We start from the raw sequence: 27,368 nt of genomic DNA, 5'->3' as shown, positions 1-27,368 counted from the left end.
CAACTGAAACTTTTATTCATGACTACAAATATTTTAAAAAAGCCAGTTATCCTAGCTGCCCATTACCAGAATACACCTGGTTTAATGTCATTTTTATTTTTTTTAATTGAAATTGTTTCAAACTTTGGTATGCTTTGGTTATCTGCGTATAACTTTGGTATAATTTCTTATATTTTCACTCTTAAAAGAAAATCTGCTGCTGTACTGAAACTTCACCTCCTACAGTGACTTGTTGGCTTTTTTGACAGACATTTTCCCAAAAACGCCCTGTAATGTCAAATGTGAAATTGATTTCTACAAAATAATGACAAATAAAAATGCAAAGCATAACATAAGTGACTGCATAAATATTCACTTAATTTGGACTTTCTGGTTGATTCAGTAGCTCATGGTCTAACTATTTTTTTTAGAAAGTAAATTTCCTAAACACAAAAGCATGGAATAGGAAATATACAGACAATACAAAAAGTACTAAAACTATACCATAAGTCAAAGTTATGACTGTTGTCAACTTTAGAAACTAATAAAGTATTTAAGGCTGGTTCAGCTGAGCTGTAAGATTTGCCTGGCACGGTGAATCCTCTCTAAACAACCGTCAATGTAAAATGTCAAGGACTTTGAAGAAGGTCTAAAAGCCTAAAGCACATGAACTATTAAGCTGCCTTCTTCTTCTGACCCTCAAAGGTTTTGCTACTCATCATCTTCAGTCTTAAACTTTCAAAGCAATGGCTCCACTTGTTGAAACAGCCGCGCTTGTCTCCCAAATGCCACAGGTTCAACGTTTCGACATTTCAGCCTTCAGCTAGACTTTCTCTACATTAGTGACTTTAATTCTGACTTCAGACATCTCTACATCTGGTCGGGTTTGCTAACTGTGTTTGAGGTCTAAAGGAGGCTTTTAACTTGGCGCTGGAGGCAGGGAAGGACCCGGTAAATGAGTCAATTCTGCATGTCTAAATGTTTGCCCTTTTTTTGTTTTCATGTGTTGTTGGGTGTGGAATAATAACGGACAGAAAGAAGGACAGAGAAAACAGATGGGAGCTGAAAGTGACCAATAAAAAGTCAGGAGCGGAGAGAGCCGGGAACAATTTCAGAGGTGTGAGAAGCTCTAAGAAGGCGATTGAAATTCAAAAGGAGCTGGAGGAATGACAAACTTATCTTGTCAAAGCAGCTGGCTCTGTCGCATATTGGACTGTCAATGAAAGAAAAGGTTTAATTTAGTTGAAGTTCCTAAAACTTCAGAAAACCCAAGAAGTTGTGTGGAGTTAGATGTTCTGTTTAGTACAGCTGACTTCTCTGGGTAGAAATGCAGAAGGTCTTTAAGCTCCAGCTTTTCTGTGCCCGGTGGCAAATTGCTGCCTTTTCCTCACACACTTATAGACATTACACTGACACTGCCCTGGGCTCACCTTCTCCAAAGAAAAGTCCACTTAGATCAGATTTTATGAGGTTTTCCACATGTGACACATGTAACGGGTCACTGCAAACTGGTTTTAACACAGATAAGTGATACCTGGCCTGGGAGCAAGCCTTGAAAGAATGAATTGTTACCACTGTATGCTGAGATGTCGGATTCAAATGCAACAGGAAACAGCTATGTGGTGGACATGGTCAGATGTGCTGCGTGACTTTTATTTAAGCAATTATTTAATTCCCTAATTTGGAAACAATGGCGTGTGAGGCCAATAGGCAGGTGCAACTGGTGGCAGTTCAACTATAATAATCCATTTTTACTGTTATTGGTGCGTAAAAACCCTGTTTTCAAATAAACAATTGTGGTGGGGGGAGAGTGAAGCCTGGTGACCTGCCATGGTTGTAATACAGACCCTGAAATAAAACTCCTTGTATCGTAGAAACACAATGCAAAGAATTGTGCTCTACTACGGTAGTTTTTTTAAAAAATGGTGTTGTAATGACTGGATTGCTTCTAGTAAAATTCACATTCACTGCAGCAGCCGGAAGCCCAGTCCAGAGTCTTGCTGTGTGGTGACAGACACCTGGAGTCAGCAGGACACAGCAGTGGAGAACAGGGTGCAGCCTGACGGTGGGGATTGACAAAAACAGCTTGTGACAAGTTGGATTGTCACAAGCTAACACGATGGAACAAACTAACATCTCTGGATTACGGATTACGAAAGCGCGCAACACTAATTTGGAGGAATTATCGCCCGACAGCTGATGAACCCAACAACTGTTGCCTGACAGCTGAAACGTGGAAGTGCGGTCCAACGGGAAGTGAGACCGGCCTCTTTGTTTCTGCCAGCCGCACGTTCTCCTCCTCCTATGTCGGCGTCCGTCTCCTCGGGCCACCTGAAGAAATCCCAGCTTCTTTCCTTTCCTTTCTCCATGGTGACCGACGGGGCAGTTTAGCAGTTATTACACGCTCGGAAACACACGGACTCTGAGAGGCAGCCGAGATAAAGAATGAAGGATGATAGAGGGAGTAAGCCTGATTATAACATCAGAAAACTGTAAGGAAAGTGAGTGTTTGTGGAAGAGTTGAGTAAGAGGAGAGGCAGAGTTACACGAGTCCCGTATCGGTTCTGTAAACGTTCTTGTCACTCCGTTCTCTGCTGCCTTTTCACTAAGGTGATAACACACCTTGTACTGTTTGTAATGGAAAACTAGCACTGCATATTGATTTCTGATCTCCAGTTTTGTAAAGCTTTTGAACTGCAGAAAAAAAGTTTAGCCAAATGAACTGGGAGCTGTCTTTTCTTTTAAAATCACTTTATACATTTCTATTCTTTCTGACTTCATTTAATCATCCAATACAAAAAACTTCTACCTTTGAGTGTTTTTCCTGCAGTAACAACTTCCTCACTGAACAGTGTCATTGTCACCATTACCTTAATAACCAACAAAGGATATCCACTAAACCATTCAAAGACACATTTGTGGGTGGGATTCGAATTATTGTCTGTGTGTAACCTATCCTTTAGCTAAAAGCCTCCCATATCTTTGGATGCACTTCATTCCACCCAGTTCCATCAAGGCGTGTTCAATGCAGACACTTCTGTCCGCGTACTGAGTGTCACACAGAAAACTGCTCAGTGGGGAGCAGTGTTTATTTCTAACTGTCTTGTATGCGACACCGAGCTGACACGGTTGAGAGTCGGTGCAAGTAGTTGCAAAAACGTGGAGGGGTGCAGTAACTGGTGGAGAGAAGAAACGTGGCTAGGCGCACAACTAGCTCATCAAACTTGCTGGAATCAATTGGAGTTGTGGGAACTGAACTTATTGGTCCCGAGAATTCCCATCTCTCCAGCATAACACTACAAACATCATTGTAGGCTGTGATTTTCTTGGAATTCGGATTTTCCCAACTTGCAAAACTGACTTCTCGTCCGCAGGGCCTCAATCCAACATGGCCGCCTCGCAAAAAATGGAATGACAGCCACAGTAATAATTTTTTTATCTGTCAATTTGTATCTCATTATCAATCTGATCAAATGTCACCACAGTTTTGAAATGACTAAAATGCTGAGCGAATCACCTTATTGGCTTGTAACACTTAGAGTAGATAAACTAGACATGCTGTTGAAGGAAGAAATTACCACTTGGGTGAATCATAGCTGCTCTGGCACCAGGACAAATCTCTTTCTAAGCTGTTCGGCAGAACAAAGTTAAACTCTCCTGCCTGTTTTAATCCTTTCTTCACACTCTGTTAATTTGTTGTGTTTCATCTCCTTCAGTGTTGGCAGACTTTCCCATTCTTCAACCTGTTGTCCTGTTTAGTAAATCTGCTCCCCTGCTGCTGTTTCTGTAAATAGCAACCTTCCTGTGGGTCAAAGGATTAATTATAGACTGTGCAGCTAGAGATTGGTTTATTTTGTAATTGGTATCTAATGACAAATTTTATTTTAATCAGATAAAGCCATTGCAATGAGTAGATTAAGCAAGACAGTACATTAGATCAGTCTTCGACTTGGATGACCAGATAGCTGCTCACCATAGAAAATTAGTAGATTTTTTAGTTCTCTTTCTAGAAAAAACAAAAAAACACCATCAGGAATTGAATTGCATTCAAGATTGTTAGGATTGTTGTGACTTTTTAAAGATGGCATTCATGTAGCAGAGAGCCAGAGCTTGGAATACGCAGTCTGATTTAAAATGTTTATGTGGGTCATGCATATGCAAGTGAACACAGTTGAGAGAATATCATAAAGAACATGTCACATTGAATAGATCTGCCATGCTTGGCTATCTGCACGATGAAGAGAGTGGTAATAAAACTGATCTGATGACTGTTGTTTCAAATCTGTTTTCATGGTTTCCTTACTTATGAGTTGCTCCTATTATGTGCCAGTCCTATATTTTAGAGTAACGGCATGAAAGGGAAAGGCATTACAAAGACTTTCCCTCTCGACGGTGTTGACACTAAGAAAACAAGTGAAATGCAGAGAAAGACGAGGTTAAGGAATGTAAGGAGGGAGCAGGAGAGCTATATGGTGTTTAAACTACATTTAGTTTAAAGTGTATGTCTTTGTTTTTAAACTACTTTTAATTAAAATAATTTTTATTTTGTTGTGTTTTTGGATTGTACAGCACTTTGTATCAACTGTGGTTGTTTTAAAGTGCTTTATAAATAAAGCTGGTATGGTATGAACAATGGAAGTAGTGAGTGTTTGGTGGTCTGCGCTGGCCTTCTTCGGTGACTAATCATTTCCGCATGAGACGCAGTTTTTTCCCCAAGGGGGGAAAGCTGTTCATTTCGTGATGCGTGCGCGCTCGTACGCACACATCACACAAACTAACTGGCCTTCTTCATCCGTCTGATGTAATGCCAGACCTGCAGACAGAATACAGTCATCACTTTCTAAAAGCAGGACATGCAGTTAGTGTACTACACACAGCAGAGCTTCTTCATTCTAAATCATTTTGAATATTTACTTTAGGCTATAACAACGATAGCTAAGCAATAGCTAAAATAGCACCACTATTAAATTGTATGTAGGATTAAATAACCTTGTTTTGTTTTCTTTTCATGGAATGCAAAAGCCATTATCGACTAATCAAAAATATGACGACGGGGGAAAAAAATCAATCAGTGCAAAAATAAAGAGACAATGGAGAGACGGAAGGTGGCCGAAATAGCAACGTAATGATACCATGCTTTCTAATTAGCTTTGATTCATTCTGTAATGCTGGAGGTGTTTGTTGGTTATACATTTTTTTTCCATCTTGTCTTATTTTAGGTTTTTGTGTTAAACCATTGGATACATGAGGTATGAAGAAGTACCAAGCTAGAAGCTAAAGCGACGTCTGACCTTTTTAGCCAAGAACATATTTTATTTGTTCTGTCTTTAACATTACCTATAGTTTATTATGTCATCATCTTATCAGTAATAGACAGGCAACTGTAATGTGAAAATTAATATTTAGATAAACATTTTTACCTTTTTAGGTGGGAAATGGAGCAGACTATTGGGTGGGGGAGAAGTGCTAAACTGGAAGCTAATGCTAACTGTTGCTTTACTGCTGAAAAACATGTTTAATTGGTGTTAATTTTGACATCTTGTCTTCAGCTTATCACTAATAACCGGACAACTATGATATCAGAATTTCTAATGAACTCTGGACTATTTTGGCGTCAAAATTTCCCTCTGTCTTCTAACAAGTTTCAGGCTTTGGAGAAGTGCTACATTGGAAGCTAATACTTGGTCTGGCTTTATTTTGAAGAATATTGTTGATTGTCTTCAGTGTAAAAACACATTGGAATATGGGAGGTTTTAGTAACTATAAGCAAATGTAATACCGGTGTTTATTAGCTTAACATTTGCACAGGATTTGTGTACCACCATTTTGTTTGTAGTTTTTTTTTCTCATTTAGTTGGGAAAATGGTGGAGCACAAAATTTTACACTAATGCTAACTGTTGCTTTTGTTCTTGGAAAACATTCTTAATTAATGTTGGCTACAACATTATGTCTTCAACTTATCACTGAGTTTTCAGCCTATGGAAAAGTGCTACATTAAAAGCTAATGCTTAGTCTGCATTCAGTTTTGGAGAACATTGTACCGAGTGTAACTAGTAACAATAATGCCATTATTAGTTAGCTTATCCTTTGAACTATTTGTTTTTCTCACATTTAGGTGGGAAAATGGCAGAGTGCGAAATTTGAAGCTAATGCTAACAGTTACTATATTGTTCATGCTTAATTAGTGATAACATTTACAATTTCTGAGCTTTTTTATAATCACCTTTTCTTATCAGTACTGGTGGGGTAACTAAAGATACTGACTATATTTATAAGCTAAACGTTGTCAGTGATCAGAGAACAGTTCATTGTGATTATTAAGAGTTTATCTTCCCATCATGTCGAAACGGTTCAGCTGTTGAAGTGTGTACAGAATACAAAACAACCTAGCTCTTAACAATGCCTTCAGGTGTAGCGTTAAGCTCATGGTTGCTCTCACAGTAGCACTGAGTATCACGCTGTGGCTGTAAAAGTGTTTTTCTCCTCCCTGCCAAAGGCTCTGGTTTCTCACCGTCAACCGTCCCCTCAGGTTGCTGTCATTTCACGCAGGGTTGTCACTTCTTCAGCACAGGTTGCTGTATATTAGAGTAAATCCCTGTCACACATGTACTTTAGCCATTTGTTATGTATGTATTGTTATTTTGATGTGTCCATCTTCTCTTCAAGCCCTCCCAATGGTTCCTTTTGCGCTGCGTTTTCTCCCCCACAATCCCTTTCTGCACATCGCTGCCGGCACTAATTACTAATTAACTTTGAAAAGGCCCCATAGCCCATTTTAAGTCCCATGAGGACAACAGCTACATGCAGTATTTAATCGCTTCCTGTGTCTGTGCAGGCCACAATCTGTGTTTGTGTGCGTCTCGATGCCTCAAAGTCTAAGCCGCAGAGTGTGTGATTTCAAAAGGAGGTATGAAATGTTTTCAATGTTTTTGTTATTCTTTTCCACCTTCAGGGGGACCCACCATGACATCAGAAATGCAGGAAATTGCCATCACAGAGGAGAAGCCTTTACTCACGGGTCAGGCTGATGCTGCCAAGGTTAGACATTCTGCATGTGATAGTAAATATCATATGTACTGCGCAGGAAAACGCATATCCATGGCGATCACACTAAGTCCAAACCGAACCAGGCTCAAATCAGAAGCATTTTGACTCCAGCCAGAACTTGTGTGTGTGTGTGTGTGTGTGTGTGTGTCAGTGTTTGCACTCTTCAGTCTGAGCAAATCCTTCATCAGGCGACTTCTCTTCCAAGCACATATGTGAAAAGTCTTAGCGCCCGCGCATAAGCGGGTGTCTGTGTGTGAGCAGAGCTGCAGCACTGGCTCCTATCTGCTGGGTTGACGTCAAACCATGAGGGAGCGAGAGCAGATCCTGCTCTTGCTCTGCAGGGCAACATCTGCATGGCAACATCAGGTGACTTGATGGTGACACCTGGTGGCCAATGCGGGTATAGCATAAAAGCATTAAATTGTGAAACGTTTTTTGCTTTATATATATATATATATATATATATATCTTGAGAGAAAGTAAATGCACTCAGAAAGTAGAGCAGGTAAATATTTGAATACTGCATTTAAACTCAAACAGTACGATGACTCAGATGATACAGAGGAAAACAATGAGAATAGTGATTCTACATACTGCAGAATCCTTTTTAAGGCGATGAACTTGTTTGAGTTTAGACACAATCTTCAATCCTTTTCCAGCTCTGTTGCTTCTGTTTCTTCTTTTAGCTCAGCTTACAGCCTGGTTTGGATCCAGCAACAGAAACTGTGAATATTTGTAGCATTTTTCCTGCGTCTTAAAATATTAATTAGGACTGTGTCTGCTTCCACTAACGTATAAAGAAGAGAAAATGTTACATAAATAGAAATCCACAACAACGTAAACAACCTTAAAAGGACTTTATTATGAAAATATTTTGTACTCCCTAACTTGAGCGGCCATTATATTAGAAGAGGAGGCGACGTCACACTGTGTGTGTGAGAAAGCAGCATCTGTACAACATGGATTCACTCTTTAAAAACAAAGGCAAAATGATCAAATTGACATTTTGAATGCATTACATATTAGCAGTTAATGCAATCAGCAATGGTAAGAAAACACTCCCTGTGTGTATAGTCTGTAGCAGTTAGATCTGTAGCTTCAGAGACAAGATGTCAAAAACCACCATCAGCCAAGACAAACCAAACAGAGCAACTTTGCTCTATTCCATCCTGCCTTCCTGTTATCTGCTGAAAGTCTTGCTCTCTCTCTCTTCCTCGTAGCCTGAATGAGGCACAGACGCATCTCAGTATGTCGTAGAAAATAGTTTTCTTTCAAACTGCTCCAGTTTTAAAAACGTCACTGATACCTAAAATGTAATCATCTTCAGTCAGTAACAGTATCAACAAACAAAGAGTGGTGTTGCTACAGCAAACTCACAGAACTTAGGTAATATACATTCAGTATAAAATTCACAAAACTCAAATCAGCACCTCCACTTCCAACCTGTTTTTCCAATAATTAAACATCTAGAGGTTTCTATTTATGTTGGTTACAACAAAAAAAACAGATGTAGCAACATTTGTTTCAGTCTTAGACGTAAAGTAACTCAAATAAGAGTGGCAGCGTAAGATTTTCATCTACTCCTATTGTGCTTTTGTAAAAAAAAAAAAAAAAATCTTTCATCTGTCTTATTTGACTCTTTTTTTTGTTAGCTCTCTGTCTTCATGTACCACATGTATCTTCTGTAAAATACGAAAACATCAAAAGCATCTCACTAATTAGATTGTCTTTTCTTCCATATAGGACGTTGCTGAACTGGCTGCAAGGATACTCCTCGATCAAGGACAGGTAAGACCGCCACAAATGCATAAATCAGTTCAGTCGGGTTGAAAATAATTCTAACCCATGTTTAAAAGCAGATTTCTGGAGAAATAACCTTTCATAACAAAGCAACACTTATAAAATATTGAGAAAAAAAAGTAATAGTTGAACTGTGACCTTCAGACAGTTTCTTGATTAGAGTAATTGAGGTCGAGCGAAAAACACACCAGAGAATAAAACCTGCAAATTAACAGTAAAAATAACATGTTTGCCAATAAAACATTAGTTATTCTCCAAGCGATTTGCAGAGCTTCCTTGAAATAAACAACAACGGTGTCGGTTGGTGTTTTATGTTTAAATGATCATTTTATCGTTAATTAGACTCCATATAACTGGATCAGAGTCTGCCCATGTTTGACTGGATTATGTGAAAATAAATTAAACTGATCTGACCTAACTGGCTCTATACATATAAAGTTACAGTCTTAAATGCCAGGCTAAAGCTAACATGTTTACCCTCTTTTTCTTGCTACGACTCAATAATTGAAAAATTCTTCGATATTTCAGTGCAGTTCTGTTTAATCACGTGAAGACTAAACTGCTGTTGCTCGTTCATAAATTTGAAGGACTAATGTTTCAGCTGCTCTCATCCTCACCGTCATCTGTCTGAACGCATCAAGCAAAGTTAGTTACACGACTGTGTGAAATGAAATCGAACTGTCTTATGAAGAAAATAAAAAGCCCGATGAATAAATAGAGGATAGCCACGTAGTAATTCTCCACACTGATGTGTTCTTTTCAGGAGGAATCCAATAATATTTCATTTGTTAGACACGAGTTTCAGAAACATTGTTGGCTTCACCCGGAGCTTTGTGTTTATTCAACACTAAAATGAATCCAGCATGGTGGATAATTGCTGTGCACGCACTGTTACATTCACGCAGTAATGTTAGAGACTGAATTCAATTAAATGTGAATACATTGATTGGCCAGGGTTAGTTCTGCTTCTGTAAAGCAGGAGCAGAATAGAGAGTCTGGCGTTTAGGCTGTTTGGATTACAATGCAAAGAAAGGTTTTCTTTTATTTTGGGGAAATGTGACTCACTGAAGCAGGAAAAGATTAATTACTCAGTAAAGAAGTTTCTTTTTTTTCCCCCCTGTCTGTCCAGTAACTGTGTGTGCAGAAGTAAACCTTTGTAGCTGCCCTTTCGAAATTTAATTTAATGTGTCGATATGTTGTGTTAGACATGGCAAAAAGCAAAACAAGGCAATGTTTCTGTGGGATCATCAACACATTCAAGTAAAAATGTATTTAATTGATCAAACACAAATAGATAGAAACATAAAACCTGAAAAAATACTTTTTATTTTAACTGCATTTCAACATTTTTACAGTCTGTGTGTAGAAAACTGATCTTTCAATCTCACCGCTTTGGGGTGTTTGGATTTCGATTGTTTTCCTGTTTGTATATTTCAGTTCAAGTTTTATAATTTTCTCTTCAGTCCACTATGTTCGTTCTTGTTTGAAAAGTCTTACTATATCAGCACCAGATTGTCCTAAAATTGACTTAAACTTGTGTGTTTTTAATTAAGGCCTTAAGACATCCTAAAATGTCTTAAGGCATTCTAAGAAATGAAGTTCGTACATTTCTTTGGAGATTTACAGGTCTTAAATTCAATTCGCAGCAGTCTTAAAAAGTCTTACATTTGAAACCTTGAGTTCATTTCTTTGGATTTTTTACTTTCTTAGTTTTGAGAAAGTTTTGAGTTTTGTTTCTTCGGTCTGCTTGTTTTGCCTTCTGTCTCAACCACCTGTTGTTCATCGGTAATCAGATACTTGAGGGAAAGTTTCACCTTCCAGCTTGAACAGGAGCCTAAACAACATCTGCTTAACGTATCGACTCAGAGGGTTAAATGCAAATGTACACTACACTTTCTCTCGAAACGTTAGCTGCGTTTCCGTTACAAATGTGTACAAAACTCTGTCGACATTCCAAAAATGTCGAAAAGACACAATTTTGGACCCATGGTGTTTCTATTAAATAAGAAACACAATTAAAATCACACCTGAATAAGTTTGTTCATGCAATAAGATCCTCCAGCTACTTCCCGTCTTCTTCTTCAGGTAACGTCCGGCTGTCGATCATGTGACCTGTGTGACGCAAAAATTGGTTTGAGAAACAAACAATTATATGACAAAACACCCTCTTCATTCTGACAGCAAAAGCTTTTCTCAAAACCAAGAATTGTTTCGAAATTGCCGTGTTTCTATAAAGCAAATCTATTTCCACAAAAGTCAAATTGCTCAAATGTATGATGAGTGGACATGCAGCTCTCTGTGCTGACCTATAACACCAAATTCCAAAGAAAAACGGGGAAGTTGTGGCTGTGATATGATTAAAATAAAGAGATCTGAAGTGGGATAGACGCCTCACATGTGATGATTAAGAACGTTAACATCCAAGACCTGATGCCACCACCTGTCTCTGCTCAGGACCACAGCGTTGAGACCCCGCACGGCGTCCTGCGCGTGACCCTCCACGGGACGCGGACCACCCGCCGGCCCGCCATCCTGACCTGCCATGACGTGGGTCTGGACAGTGAGTAGAGCTCTCTCTCTCTCTCTCTCTCTCTCTTTGCCTCTGCATCTTCGTTTCTCCTCCTCATCCTCCCTTCGCTCTCTTTCTCCGGCAGGTAAGAGCTGCTTCTCTCCTCTGTTTAAATTCGACGAGATGCAGGAGATCGTCAAGAACTTCACCCTGATCCACATCGACGCTCCGGGCCAAGAGGAGGGGGCCTCTGCCTACCCTCCAGGGTACGCTGATCTCCGTTTCCTAACACAACCGTTCGTCTTCTCAAAGTGTGAATAATCTTCTGTGCAGGCTTCAAAGTAATCCCCTCTAAAAATACTCTATGTTCTCGTTTCTCACATCTCCCCGCTCCCATATCTGGTTGCTCAATGCGCTTTTGTCAGAGGCTAAAACAGAAATCCTGATCGCCTCGTTCCATTTCTTTTTGCTTGTTGTAGCTACCAGTACCCCTCCATGGAGACCATCGCCGAGATGATCCCTGCTGTGCTGCAGTTTTTCAAGTAAATGCTACCACATTTGACTTTACTCATACATAGATATACATATCTTTATATGATGTGCTCTCATGCAAAATGTCTTTAAATTAAGCTCTTTTGTTTTGTTAATTCTCTCCGTCTGTCAGCTTCCGTACCGTCATTGGAGTGGGGGTGGGAGCAGGAGCGTACATCCTCTCCAAGTTCACAGTGAGTAGCTTCTATTGTTAGAGCTGTCATTTTTACCATCTGTGTCCTTTGCATAATCTAAAGTAGCTGTCAGAATCTGACACTGTTCTAGCAGTCAGGCAGATGAAGAAAATGGTGCAGTCCCGTTGAAAGAGTGCAAATAAAGGGATTCTGCTTCAAATAGATATTTTTTGAGTGGCAGCTATCAATAAAGCTGGGAGCAGTGTTGCAGTTTTAAGCTGTTTTAGATTTTTTTTCTATTGTGTTTTTGCACCAAATTTGGGGAAAATACTGTAGATACTGTGTGTCTGGTACTTTTAGAGAGATGCACCGATTTGACAATTTGGACCGATATCGATATCCAATATTAATCTTCTGCTATGCTGAAAAAACGATATTTATTAAAAATATAAATATATATTTCCTACTGTTTCAAGGTTGTATAAAAGCACCATCATGGGTTGTTCATATCAGCTCAGTTGTACTTATCAAACCGATACCAACATATTAAAAAACAGCAAACATCAGCCGATACTAATGTTGATGCAGATATATTGTTCATCCCCAGGTAAGGTAAATATTAGGCATGCATAATATATATTCCTCAACATCTATATAAACCAATGTGAGTCATTTTTAATGTATATGTACACGGCTGAAAAGTAAAACTGATCAAACTAATATATTAAAAAAATGACAAACACCGGCCGATACTAATACAGATGCCGATATATATTGTTCATCCCTTAGTAAGATAAATATTAAGGATGAAAGATACATTGGCAATAACATTGGTATTGGCCAGTGTGAGTCACTTTAACATATCGGTATTGGTTCAAAAAGTAAAACCAATCGGGCCGATACCAATATTTTTAAAAAAGGCAAAAATCAGCCGATATTGATGTTGATGCCGATACATTGTTCATCGCAATAGTTTATAAATATTAGAGATGCACAATACTAATCTCAATATTAGCCATTGCTTTTTAGCACACTGATATCGGTTCAAAAAGTAAAACTGAGATGAAATCAACATCTGGCATTTATTTCCACCGTGTTGTTGACTGGATATGTGTTTCTGGAAGGGGTCGGCCATTTTGTATTTGTTTGGTCATGTGACACTGATAGGAATGAAGCACAGGATTGTGGGGAGTTCACCTAAAATGAAGAATCATTGTCTATAGTTGGTAAAGATTGGTTATTGGGCTACATTTTTATATCTGTTCATCTTTAGTAAATATTAGTCGCAGCACAGCCTCTAAGCAGAAAATCAAATGAAAATGACAGTAATTATTCCTGCATTCATAGTGCCTTGCAGATATGTTCATTCCCCTTGAGAATTAACATATTCGATTTGAGAGAATAGAGTAAATATTACAACCATGAATTATTATTATTATTATTATTTTCCATCTCAGGTACAGTAAAGTCAAATATACCAACACAGAAAAGGCGCCAAACATGAAGCTACCTTGAGCGCAGGCAGTCTGTTTGATTCTAAAGTCGAGGTTTTATTTGCTTTAAACTTGATTTCTGTCTGCAGCTCACTAACCCAGACTCAGTAGAGGGCCTGGTTCTGATTAACATCGACACTAACGCTAAAGGATGGATGGACTGGGCCGCTCACAAGGTTCGTCTGCTCACCGTCTGACTTCTTGCCTTCCTGCTGATATAAACTTGAGATTGTAGGAAAGTTTGACCAGGGCTGTTAATCAGTTAAAGGATATAAAATGAGATGAGGCGGTGTTATAGATTATGTTTCTGATATGAGGATTAGCTTAATCGATCTGCTCTCTTTGTCTCCTCTGTAGCTCAGTGCTGTAACTTCCTCCCTCCCAGAGCAGATCCTAAGCCACCTTTTCAGTCAGGTACGGCAAAACCTCTGGACAAAACATTCAGTTTACATCATCTTTTTCATATTTTATAAATAAAAGCTATCCTTTTTGTAGGAGGAACTTTCAGCAAACACAGACTTGGTGCAGTCTCACAGAGAGCGGATCTCCAAAGCTCCTAATCTGGCCAACATCGAGCTCTTCTGGAAGACGTACAACAGGTAAAACCGTCCTGCAGGGGGCAGCATATGCACCAGAACCCAACCGCGACTAACCCCGTGTTTCTCTCCGCCACAGCCGCAGAGATCTGAACCTGGACCGCAACTATACCTTCAAGTAACTACACCTCTTCTGTCTTGAAAAAATAAAAATCTCTTAAACAGTCCAATGCAGCCCATCTGAGTTTGAAATGTGTCTTTATCAGGTGTCCAGTGATGTTAGTAGTTGGGGATCAAGCTCCGTACGAAGATGCTGCTGTAAGTTTAAGGTCTTGTAACTTTGATATTCCTGTAAAGAACATTGATTTTTTTTTAAATGTAATTCTTCCTGTGTCCACCAGGTGGAGTGCAACAGCAAGCTGGACCCCACATCAACTTCCTTCCTGAAGGTGAAGCATCAGTTTGTCTTTACTTTAGCGTCTGTCCTTTGATTCTGTTGTAACTCTTGTTGTCCCTCCCACAGATGGCCGACGCAGGCGGCCTCCCTCAGCTCACTCAGGTAACAGGAGCAGCTGAACGTTTTAGAAACGTCACAAACTGCTGAGTTCGCATTTAAAATACATGAGAAAATGACCTAGTTGTTGAAATAAAAGTTGCATTTGTTTAAAAAGAGATGAAATGTAAAAATCCTTCTGAAATGTTTTTGTTTTTGTTTAACTGATTGTTCTTCTTGTTGTTTTTCTGTGTCTGCAGCCTGCTAAACTCACCGAGGCTTTCAAATATTTCATCCAAGGAATGGGTTATAGTGAGTTCACTTTTCTGAAAATTCATCTAACATTTCTCAGCTAAACATAACTCTGGATTATGGATTCTTCCTGTTTGTACGTTTCTTGGTAAGGGAATATATATATAATATCAGTACATATTGCTTATTGTTCACAACAGCAATATCACTGTTTTTTCATATCGGTGCATCACTAAATGTTACAATGTACAAAAATGAATGCCACCGTTAAGGGAATGTTCTGCAGTGGGTTGTTTTCGTCACATTTACCGCCTTCTGAACATAAATAAACGCAATCTTTCTCCTCCTCAGTGGCTTCCTCTTGCATGACCCGCCTGTCCCGCTCCCGCACCACCTCGCTCTCCTCCTCCTACTCCATGGACGGGTCCCGCTCTCGCTCGCGCACCCTGTCCCAGGGCTCGCAGGGGGGCCAGATGCCGCCCAGCCCCTCCCAAACCATGGAGGTCTCCTGCTGAAGAAGACTCCGCCCCCCTCCCACCACCTCACGACGGCGAGAGCAGAGAGCGACAAAGGAAAGAAGGGAAAGAGGTGACGCGTGAACGCAAAGAAAACGAGACGGCTTTCTCTATCGGTCAATACACGACTCCCACCATCCCCCCCCTGCAAGGGCAGACAGAGAGAGAGAGGGCCTGTCCTCCATGTTGGTCCAACACAAATGCAGTCTTTCAGCTAGAATAGATTAAAAAGAACCAGGAAGGAGCTGCAGAACGGGAAGCAGTCCTCTCTCCCTCTGTCAGCCTGTAGACCCCTTTAACCTAGATCCAGAGTGTGGCATGTAGAAGCTGCACTCATCACCTTTAACCCGTAGAAACGCGTCAGGAAGCAGAATTGACGACGACGATGATGATGCTGAAGCTATTGATGATGTAATAGGAAAAAAAACTGTAACACTTTTCTCTTTATTACATGATTTTAATATTATATAGAATAAAAAAAACTACTATAGCAGAGATACTTACTACAATGTGTGTGTCCACTACTTTGACTGCTAGTTTCTAATGTGTTTTTATTTTATTTTTTCTGATTTGCAACCTGTCTCCACTGATGGCTGAAGCAGTCAGCAAGAGACATTCTAGCAACATGTGCATCTCAAAAAAAAAAAAGTTTAACATAATTAAAAAATGAATTTATTTCAGTTTTGCTCAAAAACTGAAACTCGCGTATTATATATATTGAGGCTTTAAATTTCAGTGATGTATTTCAAGCCCTTAATTCTGTTCGCGTTGATGATTGTGGCTTACAGTTGATGAAAACACAAAATTCTATTTCTTAGAAAATAAAAGCCATTGAAATAAAGATTTTTTTATATATATATAGATGAATATTAGTTCAGTGTTCTGTATGTACTGCTGCGGTGCACTTTATTATTATTTTTTAGGAATTACTTTATGGATATCTCTGTGGAAAAACTGGGCAACTATCATGTCAGCAGCTGTCCACATGATTAGGTATTTTATCATTTGGGTAAAATCCAACTATTCTGTATTAAAAATGTATTTTTATTGATCTTATGTTCAAGTTTTCTGAGGAACATAATTTTTGGGTTTTCATTGACTGTAGGCCTTAATCAACAGAAATAACGATTTGAAATATATTACTATATATGTAACGAGTCTGTATGACTAGTTTCAGTTTTTGAATTGAATAACAGAAATAAATTAACTTTTTAATGGCTTCCAGATTTTATTTTTTTGTTGTTGTTGAGATAAACATGTTTTTCCTCCTTGATGTTGCCACGTTTTGTTTTTTGTTTTTTTTTGTCTTCCACTCATCCCGTCCTCAAAGTTTTACTTTGTTCATCTTTTTTTTTAATGGGATTTAAAGAGGTTGAAAGTTGTAATTTTTTTTTAATTTATTCTCCTGAATCTGCATGCCTGGTCTCACCCCACGTGAATACTGACTGGATATTTTTCTTTTATGTTCTGCTAATAACTTGTGTTTGTTTGTTTGTGTCGTTTTGAGTTTGGAGCGACAGTCTGAAGGACGTTCGTGGGTGGGGTGTTGTCTGCTTCAGCTAGAGCTTTAGGCGCTGTCGTCAACTCGAGTCGCACATTTCTAAACTAGAGCTTCCAACCTTTCTGGCCGCGTGTCGAACCACCCGTGACGTCTGCCGAGGCCAGAAGGGATCACTGTGTTCACCGTGTGGGTTGTGGTTCTTGTTTCTCTCGCTTTTTTTTTTTTTTTTTGCTTTTCTTATCCTCCATACCAATTTTATTCGGGAACTAGAGATTGACGAATTCCCTGTAGGAAAAATCAACTGGACAGCCCTCCGTATCCCCACGGGGAAACTGGAAGCAAATCCGTCACGACTTGTAAGGTGGACTCAATATGGCCGCTCCTCGAATCAAGCTTGGAAACGTGTTCATTTTAGGAAACACACAGGTAAGACTGCGTCGCAGCTTAGAGATGCGTGTGCGAACAAATCAAAAGTGGTGTTTGATTGTAGAGCGTAAAACTTAAATGAATGTTTGTAGTTAATGCTAACGATGTTTATGGGCGTCGCCATGTTGAAATTCCAACTTCCTAACTCGAACGCTGTTACCTCTGGTCTGACGTCAAACCCAACACCGAGTTTCAACTTCGTAGGTCACCTGAACGCAGCATTTCATTACTTGTACGTGGATATCTCGAAATAGACGCAACCGGCTTACTTGAGGCGGAATAAAAACCACACTCCTCAGTAATAGAAGCAGCTTTTATTTAAGTTGGGCAGTTGCTTGTGTGTTTGCTTGTCGCGCGGAAGTGGATAGGAAGTGTTAGCGTCCGGTTTGTATATTTAACTTAGCTAAGTAGGAGGACGAAAATGGAAAGCAAGAGGATGCTTTTTTCTCTCTCCTTTTTTAACAGAACAAAACCTCAGTTAAACAGCCCCCCCACTGCCAAAACAAGCCAAATGAAAACCGCCTGAACCTTGAATTGTCCTGTTACAGCTAGGAAGTAACAGCCAACTGCCAAATTTCAGCGCCTCGTTTATCTGGTGTCTCTGATCTCCCTCTAAACTTTAATATTTCAACACAAAGCTGTCCACTGCCCCGTGCCATGTTTCCAATAGCCTGACTATATTTCTGAAAAAGAAAAAGAGCCTGTATGTGGCTGCGGCCATGAACGTTTTCACATTTTTAAACCATAAGATTTGAATGAGTCGGGTGGAGACGGCCTGTTTCGTGTTTGTGTGATCCGGTTCTACTTATCCAGCGCTTTTTAAAAAGAGGCCGAGCCGTGATTGGTGAGCATGACGGGGGAAAGTCCGTGGAAAGCTTTAAGATGGAGGTTATAATGGCAGGAAGTGGAAACCAGAGAAAAATGTAACATGGATTCAGGGTGTTGTTGGTTTTGAGGCAGGTTCTGATTTCAGGAAATCGAAAGGGTTTCAGGAGGAAAAGGTCCAGCGGTACTTCTTTCTAAAGAGTTGAGCAGGGATGTGTGATTGTAAATGCTTGTCCATGTTGTCTTCTGTCTGACTCTTAATTTGTACTTCAATCTGTTTTTTCCTCTTCTACGTCTTTTTTATTTTATTTTTTTTTATCTGTGTGAAGTGTTAGTTTAATGTCCCGACGTGCTCACAAGTTAGTTAACCGTGTGCTAGTTCTTGTGTAACTTTTTTAGCATTAGCGCGTATAAGGGAGAGTAATATAATTAACAATTAAAAGATCAAAAGTAAAAAAACTACAAAAAAATAACTGAAATTTACTGGTGTGACTCATTTCCCTGTGTAATACAATGAACATCCTTAAAAAGCAAACTTAAATATCAATAAAAGCTTAAAGAGGAACAACTCGTCCACTGTCTTTATTTTCATGTTAACATTATGCAATTTGTCATTTGTACATTTCTCCTTATATGTTCAAAAAGTTGAATAAAACAGCTGAATACAAACTGCAAACACAATGAAAAATAAACTTGTAAAATTCAGCTTGATTTAAAGCGGAACTCACAATGTACTCAAGGGGGATCTGTCACAGGAATCAAGTAAAATATGTTACACCACTTAATTTGATAAAAAAAAAAATATCCAACCACTCAATATGAAATTTGTTGCTTTTTAGCAACAATGATTTATAAAAAAAAAATCACAATACTAAGAAATAATATTAGTTATTCTTATTACTGATCTATTGTTCAGTAACCAAAAATCCCTCAAAAAATAATTATATAGACTCGGTTAATTTCAGTTAAAAAAACCAAACAAAAACCCTCAATAATTAAATGTTTAAAATTTCCCGTTCTTTTTTTTTTAAAGAGAGTAATGTCCGCAAAGGAGTTCCATATCCTCAAAAAACTAAACAAAGTCCTGGAAGTATTTCTCCGTTTTAATCCAAAGTCCTGATAATAAAAAGCAAAAGTCCAAAACGTCAATGCCCCCCAAAAAAGATAAGGAAAAAAGAGTGGTACCACCAAAAATCCCCAAAAAGACAAGTAAAGTCCTGATCTCACCGGGAGCGTTCCCTGGGTGCAAGCTCCGACCTGGTTTCTAAATGCACAATCTGCGGCGCTGGGGCGAACTTTGATAGCTGTTTTATCGCTTTGATTTCTTTTCTTTTTTTACTTGTTTTAAGCAGGGCTGCACAGTGGCGCAGTTGGTAGAGCTGTTGCCTTGCAGCAAGAAGGTCCTGGGTTCGATTCCCGGCCGGGGGTCTTTCTACAAGGAGTTTGCATGTTCTCCCTGTGCATGGTGGGTTCTCTCCGGGTTCTCCGGCTTCCTCCCACAGTCCAAAAACATGACTGTCAGGTTAATTGGTCTCTCTAAATTCTCCCTAGGTGTGAGTGTGTGTGTGCATGGTTGTTTGTCCTGTATGTTTTCTGTGTTGCCCTGCCTCTCGCCCGGGACGCAGCTGGAGATTGGCACCAGCAACTCTCCTGACCCCATTAGGGAAGAAAGGTGTTCAGATAATGGATGGATGGATGTTTTAAGCATTCAATCAAGTCAAATTTCCCGCTGTACAGATCTGATGGTGTTCGTCTTCCTCTCCGCTTGCGCCGCTGCACGCTGACGCACACACCCCTTTTAATTCACTAATTTCAATCACACCTAAAACCAGCATGATACTGCCCCAAATCAGTTTTAGATAGTGGAAATTCGGAATAATTTAAGCAATGAAATAACAGCAACTGTTCCACAAAACAGTTTGATACATTTACTCTTTAATGTATTTATTTAGAGAAAAAACACAAACATAGTGGTTATGTTACAAAATCACATTCTTTACAAGCTTTTAGAACATGGCTGGAAATTTTTGAGAACCTTCCCAAGATAATCATTATATCTAAAACAGTTGAAAATCGTAGGGTTTTCTGCAAACCCTAAGTTTTTCTTCTGCACCCTCAACAATGAACTGAAACAATCGTACATCACCAAGTAATTTCTTCGTTTTCCTTACTTTACAAAGCAGCAAAAGAAAAAATGCCCCTAGTGTGTTTAACAGACATTCAATTCAAATTTACTTCATTTTGTTACAGTTGCATATTTCTTGGGGGAAATATGCATAAATATCAGGCTTTGTTCAACTGCAAATTAACTTCAGTTCTGCATTTGTCTACCAGGCGGGAGTATATTTGTCATTTCTTGGGTTGAAAATTATGGTAAAAACAAAAAAATTGCTTCACTTTGAAAATGTGGCCTCTGAAACAGAATTTTCTTGACTTCATTTGAAGTTTCACATGCATTTTTTTTTCTTAAATGAATCAGCATATTTATAGAAGATGAAATCATAAAAAACAAAACTACTGATTGCTGGTCATGTCTTTTAAAAGGGACATTTAGGCAAAATTCACTGTTTTTAGCCCTCAATTTTATTTACTTTGAATGTCTAGGAGTGCAAAAAATAACGTTTATTCTCTCCCTGTGTTGTGTAGATATTTTTCTATTTTTGGGGGGTATATTTTTCAGTCTTCAGTTTTCTCTGTTGCCTATAATGTTTTCTTGTCTATTGCGTCACAGCATTTGCTGTGAAACTGCTAAACAAGGTCGCTAATCAATTTTGTGAGCCTGTAATTTTTTTTCCCTCGCAGCCTTTTTGTAGTTCAGGTTCAGATATGCTGTAGTTGCAAGTAGACACAAATATAGTTCATAGTCCACAAATGAATAAAATATAAAAAGCAAAGATTTAAAAGCATCAAAAGTCGACTTTAAGTGTTTCTTTTTGTGACATAACGGTGAAGAAATGGAGAGTGTTTAACAATAACCTATATGAGTTTTGTAAAATCATCAGTTAGGGAAATTAGGGGTTTTGCTCTCTATATATTATTTTATGTTAAAGTTTTTTTATACATTATATACAAAAACTGAAGATTAAATAATTTCACATTTAGATTGTTGGTTATCATCTGTGGTTAGCTAGTTACAGATTCACTGTTATTTAGCTCAATCAAACACCACCCTATGTAATTTTGAACGAATCCTTGAAAAAAAGCCAGAGGACAATAACTCTAAGGTATAAATATGACTCAGCCCCATAGATTCTACATTCTTGATTTCCATAAAGATGTCAAAGATGGGATTACTGATGAACTGCTGTTTCTTCAGCGGGTCACTGGAATGAAGTTCCTCTGATAGCGTCATGTAGAGCATCACAGTCAGAATGTGCTCTGGGGGAGCCAAGAAGTACACTAGATTCTCTTCTACTTTAAGAAAACCATCCATCCTGCTTACCATTTTTATCTGTTCTATAGCTTGATGAATATTGGCTTTTAAGGACATGAGAACACTTGCTCTGGCATTTAGGTGCAAATCAAACCTGGTGATGTGACAGCTCATAACGTCCACAATTTCATGTCTGCCATATTTATGTGTGACCTTAAGTTGTTTACAATAGAGGTCAAGAGATTTAAATGCGTTTTGCAAATCCTCCAGAGCCTGGCTGAGGCACTCGGGGTCCTGATTCTTGTTCTGACTGTTTAAATATGAAAAAGCACGATTGTAATATGCTACTGCTGCCCAATAGGGGTCCTGTTTTATGGCTTTAGTGAACATGCTGACACTCTCAGAAAGCTTTTTCTTTTCTTTTAGCTCACTGCCATAAGCAGTGTAGTAGTGGAGGTTTGATAAAGGAGATTCTTTCTGTTTGAGTCTTTGCATTGCTTTTTCTAGGTCCTCTTTTAGGCTTTTTTTCTGTTGAGTGATGGGCTGTTCCATGTTAAGTTTTGTAAGAAGCCACATTCCCCAAAACTCATTGAGTGCAGACACATCTAATTCAGATGGCTTGTTGTTGTTGCTTTTGTAGAGCAGATCCAATGTTTCTAGGTACTGCCCAAAGAGCTCCTCCTTTTTCTTTATTTCTGGAAGATGGCACTCCACGTAGTTTGACAGTTCTTCAGCAACTGATGCATCTCTGATCTCTTTAACAATCATCATATCTGTAGTGGAGTTTTCAGCCAGAACATGATTCAGCAGTGAGGAAATATCTTGACTTTCCTCCCAGGAGTTGCTTCTCTGATAATGCCTCAACTGCAGAAGAAACAGCTTTTGACAAGAGGGAGAGAGAATGTTTTCAATAAAAGACAGAATGTTTCTTGTTAAAATCAGTAATTGTAGGGGCTTTGTAAGATGCCTGGAACAGATAATCAGCTGGGCAGACCCTGGAGATCCCTGTCTCCCTGCTCGACCAAAGGCTTGAGCCTCCACACGAGCATTTGCAGGCAGGAAAGTTTGGGCAACAAATAGACCCCCAGCATCTTTTACTGATTCAGAAACCTGAAAGTCTGTTCCACGACCAGCAAGGTTTGTAGCTATGACAACATCTCCAGCACCTAACTCCTTGGCAAAGATTGCACTGTTGTCTCTGTTGTTGTTTATGTAAAGCATTTTATTTTTGACTTTCTCTTTTAAAGCTTGATCAATAGTATTTGCGAATTTAATAGTCTCACAGACAACTAGTACAGCTCTTTGACCAACATGGGTTGTAGACTGACTTTGTTCAACAACAACTTCACATATTTTCTCGATCCATCTTCTTTCATTTGTCATGATGAGTCCTTGAACCTCAAACAGCTTTCTGCGTTTGTATGAAGGGATTTGGCAAGTCTTGATACCCTCATATATTTTCCTCATGGTCTCAATCTCTGCTTGTTGTCCAAGAGTCCCAGACAGTCCATAAATCTGACTTTTGTACTTTTGAAGCAAACCAACGTTGGACATGTAGTTGGTGATGATGTTCATATCACTCAACTTAAACACATGTTCCATTTCCAGAAATTGCTGTAGACCATCACACCATGTCATGAAGTTTTCCACAACCCCTGTGCAGCTGTAGTCCACAGGAACAATTCCATGACTTTCTAAGATATATTCATGATCTTTTTCCATGCTTTGTGCATGGAATGCATTTTCAATCCAGACCTTTAGTTTAGATTCTACTAGATCTGAAAGAAAACCTGGGATGTAGCAACTTCCTTCAGACTTGTTCAGCTCACATGGTGTGAAATGCAGATAACGCCTTACTTCCTCTTCTGTAGCTCTCAGTACACTGTTTTTATCAAGATACATGTATTGACAGAAGCCACCATTCAAAAGCAGAGACACTCGTCTCTGACCACTTCCTCTTGGTGGTCTTCTATTTATCTCTTCTACGGATCCATCTGTGTTGATGCTGTGCAAAGCAAACTGGCATGATGGGAATCTGGTCTCCACTGTCCTAAAGAACTTGACCAGATTGTCGGCTGGAACATTTGCAGTTGTTGCAATTTTCTCATCCAAAAGATTTGGTTTCCTCTGTATTTCCTTGACTGTGCCATTGGCCAGTACACCAGTTTCCTCGGCTATTTGAAGAACAGTCAACTCATCCAATCCTTCCTGCTTGATCTGTTCTAATACAACTTGATGAAAGGGGTATTTTTGTTCGACAATGTGACCTGATTCTACCTTGCTGTACTGGTTAGCAGTGGCCCATATTAATGCTAGAAGAGGGTTGAGATGCTGAAGAGCTGGCATGTCACTGCTTAAGTAGACTACATGATGGCCTTTGTCCAGCATCAAGGAATCCACCTCATCCACAATCGCACACTGGAATGTCCTCTGGCCAAATATGTCTTTCCTATGAAAATGATGCCGCAGCCAGTCACCAGCAAATTCATCAACAGTACCATAAACAATCTGGCTCTCATAGCATTTTTTTGAGTCTTCGTCTTGCTTGTTGATGTTACAGTCCACGGTGATCTTTAAAAGTTTATAAAAATCCTTCCAATCTTCCATGTCTCTCTCTGCTAGAACAGATGAACTCGACATGATGTCGACTTTCTCTCCTCTCAGAGCTCGATAGGCTGCAAACATGGCCACAATGCAGGACTTCCCCTCTCCAGTGCCGACCTGAATGAGGCGCCCCGATTTGGAAAGAACCATGAGACACCAGCTCACCATCTGGGTCAGTCGTGGTCTGAAGTGAGTTCTTTCTGCTACTTTACAAAGAATCAGCAAGACTTTTCTTAGGCCAGTCAGCTGTGATCCTGAAATGGTTGAATTAAGATCTGCTTGAACTGATGAGACAATATCTCTGACCTCGGCCAACAGCTCATTATTAACTTGGTTCAACTCTCCATCTCGGATTTCTTCAATAATCTCATCCAAGGTTTTGTCTTCATCGTCTCCCAAACACGCCTTGAGTGCTTCGTTGGTCATTGCCGTGTCTCTGACCAACTCCAGAAGGTTTCTTCCTGATTTAGATCTCCAGGTGGGTGTGATGTAATTAACTTGAATCCAGTGCAACATTTGGAGCAACCATGTGAGGAGATGTGATCTGTCATTTCTACACACCGACTCAAATCTCTGCAGAAGGGCATTGAACAGTTCACTGACTTCTTCAGGTTTCCATTTAATACTCCTGACCAGTCCTTGCAGCAGCTTGACAAGACTCTTTTCATTTTCATTTGGAGAAAATAGAAGAGGATCAAGAAAAGAATCTTCCACTTGGCTAATCACTCTGAGATCTGGGTTCATATCCTCCAGGGTGCTCAAGTCTGGCTAAAACAGAAGAAGGTAAATTGCTTAGGGTAAGGATAGGGTTAGTGTTTTATTGAAACATTTTTAACAGGAAAGTGTGCAACTGCATTTCACATTAACAATTTGCTATAGCTCTACAGAAAAGCTTTGAGGTATATTTGTACAGAGCTGCAATGCATCTGGACAGTATTCACCATGCTTCCTTTTTTCCGTATAAAAAAATTAGGCTGTGTTGAAAATGGACTAATTAATATATCTGTGTGTACCACTTTAAGAGTTCAGGAAGCCGCCTGAGTAATGTTTGTTATGGTTGGTTCTGAGTAATGTTTGCTGTGATTGGTTCAGAGTAATCTCAAGCTAATAATCAGAGCACATGTTCAGTGTTAGCAGAAAGTTGAAGAAGTTGGAGGTCGTTCTGAGCTGTTGTTCGAGAGACTGAGAGCGAGTAAATGAATGAAAGTAAGTGTTATCAGTATTCGAGCAGCATTTGTATACCTGTGCAGTTTAAATATATGTATGAAAATGTAGAGTTAAGATTGGGATGATGTACTTTATGGTTTATTTGTAGTCTCTTGCTGCTGTCTGGTGGACAAATTGGAAATAACCATTTATAGCGAGCAGAACTAAGAACTTTCATTTTGTTGTATTCTGTATTTCTTGTAGAACCTCTCTCAGCTCGATTAAAAACCCAAGACCGAAAAACTCTCCTCATTCTTTGCCGGATGCTCGTGGTGGCTGTACTATTTAATGAACTAACACACAATTAAAGGGAGCATACAGGCTGTTTTCAATGATCACTAACTGTACACCTTAGGTAAAACTGAATTTACCTAAGGTCCACTTGATGGTCAATCAAAACAAAAGTAACTCCTAAAGTCACTTAAATAAAAGAGACTTCACAAGTAAGCACTTGTTTACATGCAATACATGAAACTGAAAATGAATCCCACTCCTGCTCTGTCTACGCTTATCCCAATTCCCTTAAAACTTTTTCCCAAACTTTCGCTCTCTCTTTTTTCTTTTCCATTTCTGTGTTAATTTCATTTAAAATAAACCCAAAACAATTTCTAATAAAGTTTTATACACACGTATGCATACATGTATTTTGCTAGATTTACTTTCACATGCTCCACTTGTGAAAGTAAATCTGGCCTCACCTTGACAGACGAGAATCTCAGAGTCTGACACTACTGGACAGGACATGTTAAAAGAACAAAACAGACTTGCGGTTGCAATTGCTGCCAAAGGTGGATCAACATAGTATTAAGCAAAGGTTGTGAATACTACATGTTATTTCTTAGTTTTCTGTTTTTAATGCATTTGGAAAAAATCTCAAAAACTTTCTTCCACGTTGTCAGAATTTATGTGTAATTTTGAGGAAAGAGATTAATACAATTTAGAACAAGGCTGTCATGATAAAATGTGAAAAAAGTGAAGCGGTGTGAATACTTTCTAGATGAATTGTATTTTTTAACAATGCTAGATAACAAAATTCTTATTAAGAAAAAGGGACTCACCTGGTCAGAGATGAGAATCTGAGCAGCTGATGGATCTCTCTATGATCTCTGTGATCATACCTGTCTTTTTATTACTTCGGTTTTCTTTCACTTTTACCTGTCCACCTGGGCACCTCCCTCTGGGAGTTCCCAGCTTTTTACTTCATTTCACTATAACCAGATGGTGCTCTTCTCAAAATAAATTACCATTCATATGTAATAAGAGTACTTCACTGAATCCTGTATTCTCTGTATAGCATGAAAATGTTTTTGCTAACTCTGTGATCTGTAATCGTTTATAACTGCTTTTTCTACTTTAATCATGGTTAAATAAAGTTTGGAAAATTATATTTAAAGCTGAAAAATTAATTTATCCTTCACTGACAAATACACCCAGACATTTCAGTTTTTACACACACCTGCACGCATAGCTCACTTTGACCAGGTCTGTGGCAGGAGGCCTTTATTATTAGTAACAGTTCAGTGGTATTAAAGTTATCATCTGCTCTTTTTATTAGTGAAAAAAATGATCTGGTTAAATATGCACAAAATTAAGACCTTATTAAAATTCTTACACACTTAACTACCATTCTCCCTGAACCTTCAAATATACTTTCTCTTCAGAGTTACAGAATTTCCCGTTGGCGTCTGTTTGGCAAACATCCTCACCAAGTCCTGGCAAACCTGTTCTTCTGGAAACAAAACTGCTACATAAAAAGAATCTAACGTGACTTATTTATTTTTTTTCTTCTTTCACTTTTATTTACAGTTGAATATTTTCTAGAAATGCAAAGTCAATTTATCAGAAGATTAAGACAAAGTTTGTTCACTGTAACCAAATAAGTGTAATATAACTCCAGTTTACTCAAGTAGAATAATAAAAAACAAGCCATATATCTATTTTTCTCCCAATACATAAAAAGTATTTGGTGGAAAGGCTACATTAATACTGAGTTACTGTTTCCAGAATAGAAATAAAATCATACTTCTCACACATAATCCCCATCATGCATCAGAGAGCACATTGTTTCTTATGTTCCTAACAGAGCCCTTTACTCTGCAGGTTTTCTGCTGATTCCTAGAATTTCTGAAAGTAGAATGGGAGG

The 27,368-nt window shown here is 38.9% G+C and overlaps 2 protein-coding genes across 2 annotated transcripts in view; one reads left to right on the top strand and one right to left on the bottom strand.

Annotated features, from left to right (window-relative positions):
- Nucleotides 1-18,607, top strand: part of ndrg2 (NDRG family member 2) — a 37,225-nt gene extending 18,618 nt beyond the window's left edge. Inside the window, exons 2-16 of the mRNA XM_044098390.1 lie at nucleotides 6,933-7,018; nucleotides 8,771-8,815; nucleotides 11,282-11,387; nucleotides 11,482-11,602; nucleotides 11,816-11,878; nucleotides 12,001-12,061; nucleotides 13,584-13,670; nucleotides 13,852-13,908; nucleotides 13,990-14,093; nucleotides 14,170-14,208; nucleotides 14,297-14,348; nucleotides 14,432-14,479; nucleotides 14,554-14,589; nucleotides 14,784-14,835; nucleotides 15,127-18,607. Coding sequence (XP_043954325.1) covers nucleotides 6,944-7,018; nucleotides 8,771-8,815; nucleotides 11,282-11,387; nucleotides 11,482-11,602; nucleotides 11,816-11,878; nucleotides 12,001-12,061; nucleotides 13,584-13,670; nucleotides 13,852-13,908; nucleotides 13,990-14,093; nucleotides 14,170-14,208; nucleotides 14,297-14,348; nucleotides 14,432-14,479; nucleotides 14,554-14,589; nucleotides 14,784-14,835; nucleotides 15,127-15,290 — 1,110 coding nt within the window. The 5' untranslated portion in view covers nucleotides 6,933-6,943 and the 3' untranslated portion in view covers nucleotides 15,291-18,607. The remainder of the gene's footprint in view (nucleotides 1-6,932; nucleotides 7,019-8,770; nucleotides 8,816-11,281; nucleotides 11,388-11,481; nucleotides 11,603-11,815; nucleotides 11,879-12,000; nucleotides 12,062-13,583; nucleotides 13,671-13,851; nucleotides 13,909-13,989; nucleotides 14,094-14,169; nucleotides 14,209-14,296; nucleotides 14,349-14,431; nucleotides 14,480-14,553; nucleotides 14,590-14,783; nucleotides 14,836-15,126) is intronic.
- A 1,358-nt stretch (nucleotides 18,608-19,965) lies between these two features.
- LOC122820607 (protein translocase subunit SecA-like) lies at nucleotides 19,966-26,669 on the bottom strand. Its single transcript, XM_044098171.1, has 2 exons — nucleotides 26,284-26,669; nucleotides 19,966-24,787 (listed from the first exon to the last, which is right to left on the bottom strand). Exon 2 carries the CDS (start codon nucleotides 24,761-24,763, stop codon nucleotides 21,197-21,199), a length of 3,567 nt encoding a protein of 1,188 aa, XP_043954106.1. The 5' UTR covers nucleotides 24,764-24,787; nucleotides 26,284-26,669; the 3' UTR covers nucleotides 19,966-21,196.
- Between the last annotated feature and the right edge of the window lie 699 nt (nucleotides 26,670-27,368).

This window comes from Gambusia affinis, linkage group LG18 (assembly GCF_019740435.1).
Source record: "Gambusia affinis linkage group LG18, SWU_Gaff_1.0, whole genome shotgun sequence".
NCBI lineage: Eukaryota > Metazoa > Chordata > Actinopteri > Cyprinodontiformes > Poeciliidae > Gambusia > Gambusia affinis.
The sequence above is the reverse complement of the archived record's forward strand: the minus strand, read 5'-3'. Positions and strand labels throughout refer to the sequence as shown.

Coding starts and splice junctions, on each gene's coding strand:
- LOC122820607 (XM_044098171.1), bottom strand. CDS start 24,763: ATGAACCCAGATCTCAGAGTGATTAGCCAAGTGGAAGATTCTTTTCTT.